The 13,559-nt window shown below is 45.3% G+C and overlaps 1 protein-coding gene across 1 annotated transcript in view; it reads left to right on the top strand.

Annotated features, from left to right (window-relative positions):
• Positions 1–13,203, top strand: part of LOC140393776 (lysine-specific demethylase 9-like) — an 83,084-nt gene extending 69,881 nt beyond the window's left edge. The window contains exons 6-8 of the mRNA XM_072480186.1: positions 2,057–2,165; positions 2,986–3,343; positions 11,406–13,203. Coding sequence (XP_072336287.1) covers positions 2,057–2,165; positions 2,986–3,342 — 466 coding nt within the window. The 3' untranslated portion in view covers position 3,343; positions 11,406–13,203. The remainder of the gene's footprint in view (positions 1–2,056; positions 2,166–2,985; positions 3,344–11,405) is intronic.
• The last annotated feature ends 356 nt before the right edge of the window (positions 13,204–13,559 follow it).

The raw sequence follows: 13,559 nt of genomic DNA, 5'->3' as shown, positions 1-13,559 counted from the left end.
CCCAGACCCGGGTCATTGTCTGTGTGGAGTTTGCACATTCCCCGTGTCTGCGTGGGCCTCGCCCCAAAGATGTGCAGTGTAGGTGGATTGGCCAGGCTAAATTGTCCCTTAATTGGAAAAACCTTTTTTTTGAAAGGGAACACTCCAACTAACCCCCATTTCCTCAATCAGGTCAGCTCAAGTGATTCCTATTCTTGTCATCTCAATCTATGATGAACTTGATTGATCATTTCCAACTTCCCTTCACTCACATCCACCTTCCAGCATCACTTCTGTCTACTCTCTTGCTGCTGCCCACATCCAGCACCACGGCGCGCTCTCGTTGCTGCTCCTTTCCGCGCCGCTCTGGCTGACGCGCCCTTCCGGCACGTGGCGCGCGATAGCTGCTGCTCCCTTCCGGCATGTGGCGCGCACTCGCTGCTGACCTCTTCCGGCACGCTCTCACTGCTGCCCTCTTCTGGCACGCTCTCGCTGCTGTCCCCATCCGGCACCACAGTGCGGTCTCACTGCTGCCCCTTCCGTGGTGCGCTCGCTGATGCCCCTTCCGGCATCGCGGCGCCCACTCGCTGCTGCCCCCTTCCGGCACCATGCTGCATGCTCGCTGCTGCCCCATTCCGGCATCGCGGCGCCCACTCGCTGCTGCCCCCTTCCGGCACCATGCTGCATGCTCGCTGCTGCCCCATTCCGGCATCGCAGCGCCCGCTCGCTGCTGCCCCCTTCTGACATCGCGGCGCCCGCTCGCTGCTGCCCCCTTCCGGCATCGCGGCGCCCGCTCGCTGCTGCCCCCTTCCGGCATCGCGGCGCCCGCTCGCTGCTGCCCCCTTCCGGCATCGCGGCGCCCGCTCGCTGCTGCCCCCTTCCGGCATCGCGGCGCCCGCTCGCTGCTGCCCCCTTCCGGCATCGCGGCGCCCGCTCGCTGCTGCCCCCTTCCGGCATCGCGGCGCCCGCTCGCTGCTGCCCCCTTCCGGCATCGCGGCGCCCGCTCGCTGCTGCCCCCTTCCGGCATCACGGCGCCCGCTCGCTGCTGCCCCCTTCCGGCATCGCGGCGCCCGCTCGCTGCTGCCCCCTTCTGGCATCGCGGCGCCTGCTCGCTGCTGCCCCCTTCCGGCATCGCGGCGCCCGCTCGCTGCTGCCCCCTACAGGCACCGTGGCGCGCGCTCGTTCTTTGAATATGTTACTGTGTCCACTTGTCGAATGCTCATTTTTGTGCAGTTTTATTTTTTTAATATAAATTTAGAGAACCCAATTTTTTTCCCCAATTAAGGGCAGCACGGTAGCCTTGTGGATAGCACAATTGCTTCACAGCTCCAGGGTCCCAGGTTCGATTCCGGCTTGGGTCACTGTCTGTGCGGAGTCTGCACATCCTCCCCGTGTGTGCGTGGGTTTCCTCCGGGTGCTCCGGTTTCCTCCCACAGTCCAAAGATGTGCAGGTTAGGTGGATTGGCCATGATAAATTGCCCTTCGTGTCCAAAATTGCCCTTAGTGTTGGGTGGGGTTACTGGGTTATGGGGATAGGGTGGCGGTGTTGACCTTGGGCAGGGTGCTCTTTCCAAGAGCCGGTGCAGACTCGATGGGCCGAATGGCCTCCTTCTGCACTGTAAATTCTATGATAAGTCTATGATGAGAGGCAATTTAGCTTGGCCAACCTACCCTGCACATCTTTGGGCTGAGGCCCACGCAAACATGGGGAGAATGTGCAAACTCCACACCGACAGTGACCCAGGGCTGGGATTGAACCCGGGTCCTCGGCGCCATGAGTCAGCAGTGCTACTCACTGCGCCTCCGTGCCGCCCTCTTCATGCCGTGTTCTTAAATGCTTAATTACCGTGCTTTTTGTTACTCACCTCACTCAGTGCTCTCTTTGGTTTTGATTACTTTTCCTGAAAATAAGCTGCTTTCGTTGAATGATATTTGGTAACGTGGGGTAACAAGTTTCTTTAAGATCCAAAGACAGTCTTTAGCCAATCTGACCTCAAGATAGCCATCGCCTCAAGATTCGAATTTTGCTAAAATCCCCCATAACAAAACTTTTTATTTCCTTTGCTCTTTTTGACAGGAGTGACCAGCTTCGGGTAACCAAAGATGTAATCTGTTTTCATGCAGAGGATTTCACAGATGTTGTACAGAGATTGCAGTTGGATCTACATGAACCGCCAGTGTCACAGGTATTGTATTCATTCCTTCTGAGGGTTTTGAATTAGTTTGTGTGGAGTTGTATGGAAATCAGGTTTTATTTGGTAGCCATTAGGGTTTGGCTCATTGGGTGAATGCTGTGATGTAGCTTTCTTAAAACTTTGACATGAATGGGAAGTGCATTGAGTTTGCTGAGGTGAATTCCCACAGCTGCCCTTCTGTATATGAGATTCTTGTGCGAGTCCCACAGGAGATTGCAGACTACATGTCATTTTTCTGCTCTTTGGGATGTGGCGAGATATCTCTTGGACTGGCCTACATCAATGATTTTGTCAAGAGCACCAAGTTGCAGAAATTTCCATGTGCATGAACCCACTGCTGGAAGCTTGGGCAGGTATTGAAACACACAAGTATGTTTCTAATGACGAGATGGATGCCACACCATCTCCAGCTCAGAAAACAAACAACTGCAATTGTGAAGTCTCATTTGTGCGCCTGGATTTTTGAAAACAATTTTTGTTTAAGTTTTTTTCTTATTATTTGTCTCTCTTTCCTCACTCTTAATTTAGCCATCTTGCCCTCATTTATTACTCTATTTCTATCTCAGTCTTTAAATCTCACTGGCTAAGGAGATTGACTGATGGTCCTGTCATTCACCAGATCCCTTTGCCCTCACTGCACTTTCAGCAACTTGCAAGGCAAAACATTTGTTGTACTGTAGGTTGTAGGACAAAATCTAACTTAACGGGGCATATCACGAGATGCCTACTCCAGCAGATTTTGTGCCAGTACAATTTATCGGAAGAGTAAAATGCTAGATTAATTTTAATATTCCCCTCTTTCTGTTCACAGTGCGTGCAATGGGTGGATGAAGCAAAACTCAACCAATTAAGGCGAGAGGGCATCCGCTATTCGAGGATCCAACTCTCGGACAACGACATATACTTTATTCCTCGAAATGTCATACATCAGTTTAAAACTGTGTCTGCCGTTTGCAGCTTAGCTTGGCACATACGCCTGAAGCGGTACCACCAGGAGGAGCCAGAACCAAACACTGACTCTGACCTTGCTTCTAAAGAGATTAAGACAGAAACTGATGTGAGCTGTTCAGATGATACAGCAATAGAACCTGAAGTCCAGGCCAAGCTGCCAATAATACAGGAAGATCACAGTCATCACCCCCAAGACCAGCAAGGTTTTCCACAATGACGTGTGTACATAACTTGACTTTTTAAATAAATATTTTTTCTTTCTTTTTAAACAGGGATGTGAAGTTTTAGTTTTATAAGTTGGCCGGGATTCAAATTTCAGTGAAGAAATCGTGCCGTTCTTAAAGTGTGCTTCTTGCATTGCAGTGACATTTCAAAGCACTTGGCAAGTGAATGCGGCCCCTGTTTACACAGATATTTGATCCGCTCATGGTTAGGAATTGGGCCTTTTTAATCTGACCCTTCAGCTGACATGCTGGAACGAATGGCCATGCTGATCCTACAGTCGGTTACAGAGAAACGGCTGCAGAAAATCGCAGGAGTGCAACCAGCACTACAAACCACCAACATAATGAATGGAGTCTGCTCCTTTAATTTATCTATATACTATGTACAATAAGAGTGCCACACTGTTTGCTGTCTTTTCACATTCTAGTTGCTTTTAGATGTAACCAGAAAATCCGCTTAATGGCAAAACAAATTGTTTCAAAACCTCCAGAATATCTGAGCTCCACGCAGTAAGCGCTTGCCCTTTTTTTCCTTCAGGCAGGAAACTTGTCATCCTCGCCCTGTCTGGGCCTGTATGGGAGAATTCAGTCCCATATCAATGTGGTTAATTCTCAACGACCCTCTTGAATTGATTCTGCATGCCACTCGGTTGTACACAGCCAGGGCAGGCAATGTCGCCCTCTCCAACACCTTCCACATCCTGAGAATAAATAACATTTAGAAATGCAAGAAAAAAAATAAAGGACGGCTGTTCGCGTGGTTATTGTTTTGTAATTTTGATCATTTTGGATCGGTCCCTACAGAATCAAATTGCCAATGGATTATAAAGCAAATATTGAGAATACAGCACAGAAAATGGAACATTCCCCCTCCCCAATTGCATTGTCTAATTTTATAATCCACATGAGATTCCTCCCACTCTTAATTACCTCTTCTAACCTTTCCTCCATACTTATCTTATTCTAATAATAATCGCTTATTGTCACAAATAAGCTTCAATGAAGTTACTGTGAAAAGCACTTAGTCGCCACATTCTGGCGCCTGTTTGGGGAGGCCGGTACAGGAATTGAACCCATGCTGTTGCCTTGTTCTTGGAATACAAGCCAGCTGTTCAGCCCACTATGCTAAACCAGCCCCTAATTATTCCTTTCTGCCTCAAACTTCTCTATAAGTGCATTGTTGGTCTCTGCTTCAACCCCCTGCGTGGCAGAGTTCCACATTTTTGTCACTCTGATTAAATTCCTAAATCCATGTTCACCCTACCAAGCCCCTGCATAATTTGGAAAGCACCTGGTCAGGCCTTCTCTGGGAAAAGGAGCCCCGATGCCTAATCCGACTTTACTAAGCGTCACTATATATCTATCTTTTTGAGATTGCACAAAAGTCTAATCAGCAGTGTAAGATGATGGCGGGAAAAGACCAGCTTCTTCATCGAGCCTACCTGATTAAGCCCTGAAGCCCCACTCAGCATTACTTCCATCACCCACCAGCAATATTCCCTGTCATGGAGCAGATGTAAAAACAAAACCCGGGTCAGTTTAGTGGAGGGGGCGAGTGTGTGGTGGAATGGAGCATCCACCCCTTTTCCACGATCAAAACTAGTCAGGGAGAACACGTTTTACACTGTTTATGTGACTTATTATTCCATCTACATTTCGGTAACTGTGATCTCCGCCCCAGCCAGGAACTTGGCCAACTCTCATTTGGAAGTATCCAGTGAAACTACATTTAATGTCTGAGCTAACACCTTGTCCTGTAGGTTCATGATTCTCTGGAGATTAGGAACTTGCTCACATGTAACCTAACAGTACCCTTATATACCTTGTAATGTATGACTGTACACAGGCCTGCCTCACCATGCCTCCCCAAAACCCTCCCCAGTCCTTCTGGACCTAACATAACCTATTGCTATGAATGTAGTCTATGCCAATGTTTTACAAACTTTTTTTCTGGGGACCCATTTTTACCAACCCGGCCCACCTTCGCGACCCACGACTGCCAACCTTCTCGACCTACATCGGCCGACCTGCGTGACCCACGATTTTCTCTTGCCTTTATTATTGCTGATAAAAATGGAGGAAATGGTTTTGGGTCCCTTTGGTCCCAATGGACCTTTGTCCCTTTGGCCACCTGAACTTGAAAAAAAAAGGCTGCGACCATGTAAAAAAAATGCGGCCTCACTGCGCATGCGTGCCTGATCATCGGTGCGCATGCGCATAGTTCTACCGATGATCGGGCTCGCGGGGGCAGTGCAGCCAAATTTTTTTTATCTGTTCCTGGCCATTTTGACCGCCGCTCACAGCCGGCATTATTAAAAGCCGGCTGTTGCGCGCGGATTTGTGCGATCGGGTGCGCCGCGACCCTCCTGACACCCGCCCGTGGGTCGCGCCGCTGAATTTGACAATGCCTGGTCTACTCCCTTCACTATTTAACCATCTCAGTCAGATCCCTCCTAGAATCTTGTGTTTTTCTTTTTTTTTTTAAATTGACCCCATATTTTAAGTTTGTCTTGGTAACACAAGTGTAAGATGGGATCAAATACTGCATGCAAAAAAGGAGCAGGAGTAGGCCATTCAGCCCCTCAAACCTACACCGACATTTAATAAGATCATGGCTGATCTGATAGCACCCTCAAATCTGCATCCTGCCTACCCCTGATAACCTATCACTCCCTTGCTTACCACCTGTCTGAAAAATATTCAAAGACTCCACTTCCACCACTTTTTCAGGAAGAGAATTCCGAAGACACTCAAACCACTGAGTGAAATGATTTCACCTCATCTTTTTTAAATGGGTGACCCCTTATTTCTAAACAGTGGCTCCTAATTCTACATTCTCCCACAAGAGGAAACATCCTCTCCACATCCACCCTGTCAATATCCCTCAATTATATGTTTCAATCAAGTCACCTCTTCCTCTTCTGAACACCAGCGGATACAAACTCAGCTGTCCAAACCTTTCCTCATAAGACAATGCACCCACTCCAGCTGTTAGTCTGATAACCTTCTCCGAACTGCTTCCAATGCATTTACATCCGTAAATAGGTTGACCAATGGTGAACAGATGTTGTCTCACTAGTGCCCTGTACAACTGAAGCATAACTTCCCTATGTTGTATTCCATTCCCCTTGCAATACCTGATAACATTTTATTAGCTTTCCTAATTACTTGGTGTACCTGCATACTAGCCTTTTGTCATTCACACACTAGGGCACCCAGATCCCTCTGCACCTTAGAGCTCTGCAATCTACCACCTTTTGGATGATATGCTTTCTTTATTCTTCTTGCCAAAATTGACAATGTCGCATTTCCATACACTATGTTCCATTTGCCAGATCTTTGTCCACTCAAGCTATCTATATCTTTTTGTTGCCTCCTGTCCTCCTCACAGCTTACTTCATCTTTGTGTCATTAGCAAATTTGGCAACCATACCTTCAATCTATTCATCCAAGTCATTTATATGAATTGTAAACAGTTGAGGTCCCAGCACTGATCCCTGTGGCACACCGCTCGTTACATCTTGCCAACCTGGAAAAGACCCATTTATGTCAACTCTGTTTCCTGTTAGTTAGCCGATCTTCTAACCATGCCAATAAGTTACCCCTTAACCATGAGCTTTTATTTTCTGCAATAACCTTTGATGTGGCACTTTCATGATTTCCCTTTCACAAAACCATGTTGACTCTGCCTGATTACCTTGAAGTATCCAACTGTCCTACTATAACTTGAATAATAACTTCTAACTTTTTCCCTCTGACATGTTAAGCTAACTGGTCTGTAACTTACTGCTTTCTGTCTCCCCTTTTTGAATAAATTGATAGCTTGCAATCTAATTGGACCTTCCCCAAATCTCGGAAGCTTTGGAAAATTAAAACCAATCCATCAACTATCTCACCAGACGTTTCTTCTAAGACTCTAGGATGAAGTCCACCAGGACCCAGGCTCTTGTCAGGCTGCAGCTCCAACAATTTACTTGATATCACAGAAGTTTGGGGTGTTTGCATTGAATTGATGGCAAATTCCAGAGGTGGATGGGTAGATTTTAAGTTTGAGACCAACCAAGTGCATGCAGAGGCATCTTGTATGTTGTGGGATTGCAATTGTTTCCGAGAGAATGATTACAAAGTAGCTCGGTCCTTCCTCATCAACTTGACCCAGATCTGAGTGCGGGAATGCACTTGGGAATTATTGTTACTGTTCTTGCCCTTGATATGCAATGATACCAGTTTTAGCCAATAGCCAGTGTCCAGGTCAGTGCTGGATGTGAATTGTGTGGCATCTGCTGCTGAGCTTTGCTAAGCTGGTAGCATTGGCCTAGTCGAAGATCCTTTCATCTCCGCAGTGTTTTAGGTGAAGGAAAAAGTCCACCACTTGTCTCTCAATCCCTACCCACGTGAAATGAATCATTTGATTTTCTGCCAGGTTTCTGCAGTAAGATTAGCTGGAAATGGGGCATTTCTGTTGACAGTTTCTCTCGCCCTCTTTTTGGGCATGCTGGTTGGGACTGAAATATGGCCTTGCTGCTTTTTAATTAGCTCAGTGCAGATGTGTCTCTTCCCAGCTGTATTTAGTAACCCATTATTTAGCAGAATAAATACAGCTTGAGCCAGTCGCTGCAAAGTCAAAATATTTATTGGGTCAAGTCGTCATAATATCATTGTGTTGCCTACTGCCAAGTTTTGTCTTTCATGGGTTAATTTAATATCGCATAGGCAACATCTTAAGGAGCATGGAAACTGGTAATGAAGGCAATGCTAGACTCAAACGTGAACATGCGCTGAGTGTTTAGGGAGATGCTACTTGTTAACGGCAGTCTTTCTGGGTCTCTCTCCCATCAGAGAGTGTCACACTCTCCCTAACCTGATCCTGTGCCCGCTGTCAGTGGCTCACCAGCAAAGGAACTGGCACCTCGGAAATTGAATTTTTGAATATCCAATCGAATTTCTGCGGGATTAAATGAGAGATTAAATCAGGAGAAACTGTTTCCACTTGCTGGAGGGTTTGAGTCATGGACTGAGATAATTGATACCGTGGGGCGGCACAGTAGCACAGTGGTTAGCACTGTCGCTTCACAGCTCCAGGGTCCCAGGTTCGATTGCCACTTGGGTCACTGTCTGTGTGAAGTCTGCACGCTCTCCCCGTGTCTGCGTGGGTTTCGTCTGGTTTCCTCCCACAGTCCAAAGATGTGCGGGTTAGGTGGATTGGCCATGCCAAATTGCCCCCTAGTGTCCAAAAGGGTTGGGTTGGGATGCGGGGGTGAGGTGTAGGTTTGGGTGGGGTGCTCTGCCAAAGGGCCGGTGCAGACTCGATGGGCCGAGTGGCCTCCTGCACTGTAAATCCTATAACACAAGTGCCAAAGGGAAGATGAAAAATTATGTTACCTTGACATGGTGAGCTGTTGTGATCCAGGATGCGTTGCCTGAAAGTGAACTAAATTTAGTAATTTTCATAAGGATAAATACCTGATGCTGAATAATTTCTGACTCTATGGTAGAATTTTTAGGATCAAGGGAATCTGGGTTTATGGGGAATGGTTGGAAACATGAAGTTGAGGTGGGAGATCTTATTGAATGATGTAGCAGGGTCAAGAAACCTTACAACCTCCTGTTCCTATTTTTTTGTTTTCAAATTTAGAGTACCCAATTATTTTTTCCAATTAAGGGGCAATTTAACATGGCCAATCCACCTACCCTACACATTGTGGGGGCAAAACCCACGCAAACATGGGAGAATGTGCAAAATCCACACGGACAGTGACCCAGAGCCGGGATCAAACCTGGGATCTCAGCGCCGTGAGGCAGCAGTGCTATCCACTGCGCCATCGTGCTGCCCTTTGTTCCTATTTCTTATACTCTTATGAAACAGCAAGGACGTGAGATTAATTGGATAGCAGCGGACAAGATGGGAGGCATGGCCTTTTTTTTTTTGCTGTACAATTCTAATGAATTATAATTCCTACATTACAACTGTGATTACATTTCAGAAGTACTTCATTTTTTGTAAAGCACTTTGAGACTCTGGTAGTCATGAAAGATGCTATGTAGATCAAGTCTTGTTTCTTAACAAGAGTTTATTTTCGAACTCGTCTTCTCTTGATTCCCACATCACTGCGTACCATCAAGAGCATCAGTCTCCAGGGATTATTGCATTGGAATCATGTGCTGTCTTAAAATGACAAATGACCAGGGAGGCTGCTCAAAGTGTGACATACACTACGGTGCTTTTGAATTCAGTAATAGAATGATTTGAATTCAGTTGTAAGCAGCACTCTCCTAAGTCCTCATGAGAAAGTCCTTGTGTCGAAAGCAGAACTAGAGCAGCGCAGGATCTTCAGACTGACATGCCAGAGTTCAACTGGTCAAATTAAAACTTTGCTTGTGAAGGAAGAAACTTGTGTAATTTTGGGGCTAAATTGTGAAGACTGGCTGCTTAAACATGTGCTTGTAGCCCCTCGAGTTTAGAAAGTTAAAGGTGATTTAATTGAAGTGCTTAAAATAAAAACTATCCTACAGGGTTGATACAAAGAAACTTTTTTCCCATGGTGGGAAATCCAGCACAAAGGGACCTTAATTAGAGTTAAACCATTCAAGAATGAAATCAGGAAACACTTTATCGGTGGAAATCTGAAGCCATCTCCACCATTAAGCAGCCGTGATACTGGCAATCAGTTGACATTTAAGACTTGAGATCAATAGATGTTTTATTGAGGAAGAACATCAAGGGATATGGGCTAAAGTTGGCATGAGCTGAAGTTCAGCCTTTGTTTCATTGAATGACAGAACAAGATTGAGGGGCTGAATGGCTCTTTGTTCCACCGGAGGTAATTATATTGCTGGAAGAAATTTAGAGACAGGAAAACCTTGCAGCCTGCGATAAAGGATTACAAAATAATTTGCATGGGCAGCGCAGTGGTTAGCACTGCTGCCTCACGCCGCTGAGAACCTGGGTTTGATCCTGGTCCTGTGTCACTGTCCGTGTGGAGTTTGCACATTCTCCCCATGGGTCTCACCCCCACAACCCAAAGATGTGCAGGGTAGGAGATTGGCCATTAATTGGAGAATTATTTTTTTTAATTGAACTTAAAAAGTACCTTTCTCAAACCCAGTACATCCTAAATACTTAATAGCCAATTAAATACCTTTGAAATTTAGTTACTCATCACGTGGATAAGTGCTAATTAAAGTGCTGCTTTAAATAGCCTGTAGGTGGAAATTTTCCCGATCCTCCTTCGGAAGCTGTGAAACCAGGTGTCAGAATAAATGGATCATCTAGTCACAAGGGGAGAAATCAATTTGGCCCATCTTGCTTTGTTTACTTTGGCCCAACATTTCAGTATCCAGCTGTCTTTCTCATGGTGCCTTTTTCTATTCTATGAAACTCTTACGAGTCTCATCAACTCCCCCATACACAGTTCTTGCCCAGTGAATTCAAACCAACCTGCCCAGGGCAGTTTCAGTGGATCGCTTTTTGACTTTGGCTTGCAAGCTGGGCTGCACTGCATATCACCTACACTTGAGGCAAGCCGGTGGCCCTGCTGTGATATATAAGCACTTGCAAATAATTCTGCACTTTTTGTCTCCAGTACCTAGTGGTTCATTGTACATATTATCCTTCAGGAGCATAGGACCAGGAGTAAATTAACCAGCCCCTCAAGTTTTTTCCGTCTGTATGAAAAGACTACCTAACATGAGGGTGCATTGTACACCTTGTCACTGTCTTCCCATGTAGGCTTTGTATATTGCCTGAACCACCTGTAAATTTTGACCGCTTTATAAATCCCAAGTGGTCAAACCAAGTTAGAAATAGTGGGTGGCCAATCCCCGGGGAACCACACTCCGCATCCATTTTTCCCAACATTGCTCTCCTGATAAACGAACGATTGGCATCTTGTACCTAATCCCTCATCTGATCCCATTTGATGTATCACTGGCCCCAATCCAACAAAATGGCCAATTAGGTTTAGCAGACATAACAGAACTGAGCAGATGGCAATGTCTGATTTTCAAACCTGCAGATTTTAATCTAACAATCAAATGATGTAATCTGTGTAAACAGGGCTCCCGGGCAATGAGCACTTGCCAACATGATGGACAGCCTTTACACTGAAGAATAATTTCATCCTCCGGACAAATGGGGAGGTAGGAATTCCACAAACCCGTTCTCCAATTTTAACGAGAGGAACTGTGTACATTGTCTTGTCCCGAAGATGATTTTTATTGCTTAAATTTGGTCATTCAGAGTAAAACTTGCTTCCCAGGCACTTGTATTTTCTATTCACTTTATTGTATTTGTAATTTTTTATCCATTTATATTTGTAAATTGTTTTAAAACAAAAGTATGGCTCCTTTAAGATATTGTAATATCGTTAGCTTGCGGGAGAATTCCTTCAGGTTTATCTTAATTTACCAATAGTCAGCATTATTGAAATGCCTCTGTGTATCTAGCAGTAATTTATGAAGACATCTACTTTATTTTTGAACATTTCTATCAGTGTAGCAGAGTTAATGCCCAGGAGGGTTTTGTATTTTTGTATTTCTGTTGAGTATATTTACATTAATGTAAACTTTTCAGCCAGTCTGCATGTGTTATTGACATCATTGACTTATAAATCTTCAGAATACTGTGACGTGCTGTCGCACTGCAAGTGTGCTTGTCTGTTCTTGGAGGGTGTCAATGCACTGTCCAGTTGCAAGTGTGCCTGTTCTATTCTTGGGATCACTACATTGTCATATTGTATGCACATCTCCCATTGTCTGGATCCAAGAAAGCTCAACAATGTCACGCTACGTGTGGAGCTTCCTATTTCTGTGGGGGGGGGGGGGGGGGGGTGGTATAGGTGGTTGTGGATCATCTGCCCATTATGCACTCCACCCATTGAGATGAATCCACTACTGTCAAAATTAAGGCCCCTCCCCTACACCCAAAGTGGAATGTTCTTTGTAAGTGCGCTCTTTCCAGCTGCGAGAATATAAACTAAGTGATAAGGGCTTGCTTGCAGTTGACCAGATTTTGTTTGCGAACCTGTTGAGTATTAAATATTCACAATTGGGACTGCAGGAATGTCAAAGACACTGGATATCATTGGAGATTTGGATGGAGGATCCACCAGGAGAGTTCATTGAGTCGCTGAAACACAAAGATCATCGGAGTGCTCTGGGTGTGTCATTGGTCCACTGATTTCAGCAAGGCCAAAGGTGGTAATATTCCAATTGGCTTCAGAACCCATGGGATAGGTTGGGGAATAAATCTCAGGACTCCTTATCCAGTGCCACCTGCTGGAAAGTGTACTCTCTGCAGTCAACTCCATGGAAGATTTGCATTTCACCCACCCTGTACGAATCGCAATTCAAGGAGCATTTGGTGCTCCATGCGAGCTAATCCAGCTTGGACACCTGATTGTTGTCACCTCACTTGGCGGACGGGCAGCCTTGCACTGACGATGCAAAATACTGCTCAAAACACACACTCACAACTCTGTGCAAAGCCAGTGGTCCATTGAGTAAACTATTCATGAGAAGCTTACCTGCAAATAAGATTTCAGAATGGCATTTGCTTGGGAAGTAAGCTTTGCTTTGCTTAGCCTTAGTTCTATCGCAAACCCTATAAATCCTTGTTTCAGTGGAGGGTGTAATAACTTTTTAATGACGCAGCGTGTGAGCAGATGGTACATTTTAAGATAAATAAACCTCTTATGTGATATTAACTCGTTGCTCAGTGAATTTCTTTAGCTCACTATATGAAGCATGTTTTAACCTTTTAAAATGTTGCTTTGTAAGATTTTAAATTTGAGCGCGCAAATGAAATACATAGAACATTTCTTTGGAGTATTTTTTTAAATAAACTGGAAAAAGTGCTGAAGTTGTCCTTTCTTCTTGCGATGTTTCAAATGTGGGAACAAAGAATTACATGAAATTTGCAGCAACGAAACAGGCCATTCAGCCCAACTGATCTCTGCTGGTTTTAATGAACCACATGAGCCTTCTCCCTTCCCTCTTTATCTAAAAGCAAATTTCTGGAAAAACTCAGCATCTGTGGAGAGGGAAACAAACACGAGTTAACATTTTGAGTCTCCAATACAGCTCTTCAGAATTGACCATCTGGTCTCAACCACACCACACTCTAGTTTCTCCTGAGTTCCCTATTGGATATACACCGTATAACTATGACCCAGGTTTTGGATTATTCTACGTGCACAAGCATCACTACATC

The sequence above is a fragment of the Scyliorhinus torazame genome, chromosome 17 (genome assembly GCF_047496885.1).
Source record: "Scyliorhinus torazame isolate Kashiwa2021f chromosome 17, sScyTor2.1, whole genome shotgun sequence".
Lineage (NCBI taxonomy): Eukaryota > Metazoa > Chordata > Chondrichthyes > Carcharhiniformes > Scyliorhinidae > Scyliorhinus > Scyliorhinus torazame.
The sequence above is the reverse complement of the archived record's forward strand: the minus strand, read 5'-3'. Positions and strand labels throughout refer to the sequence as shown.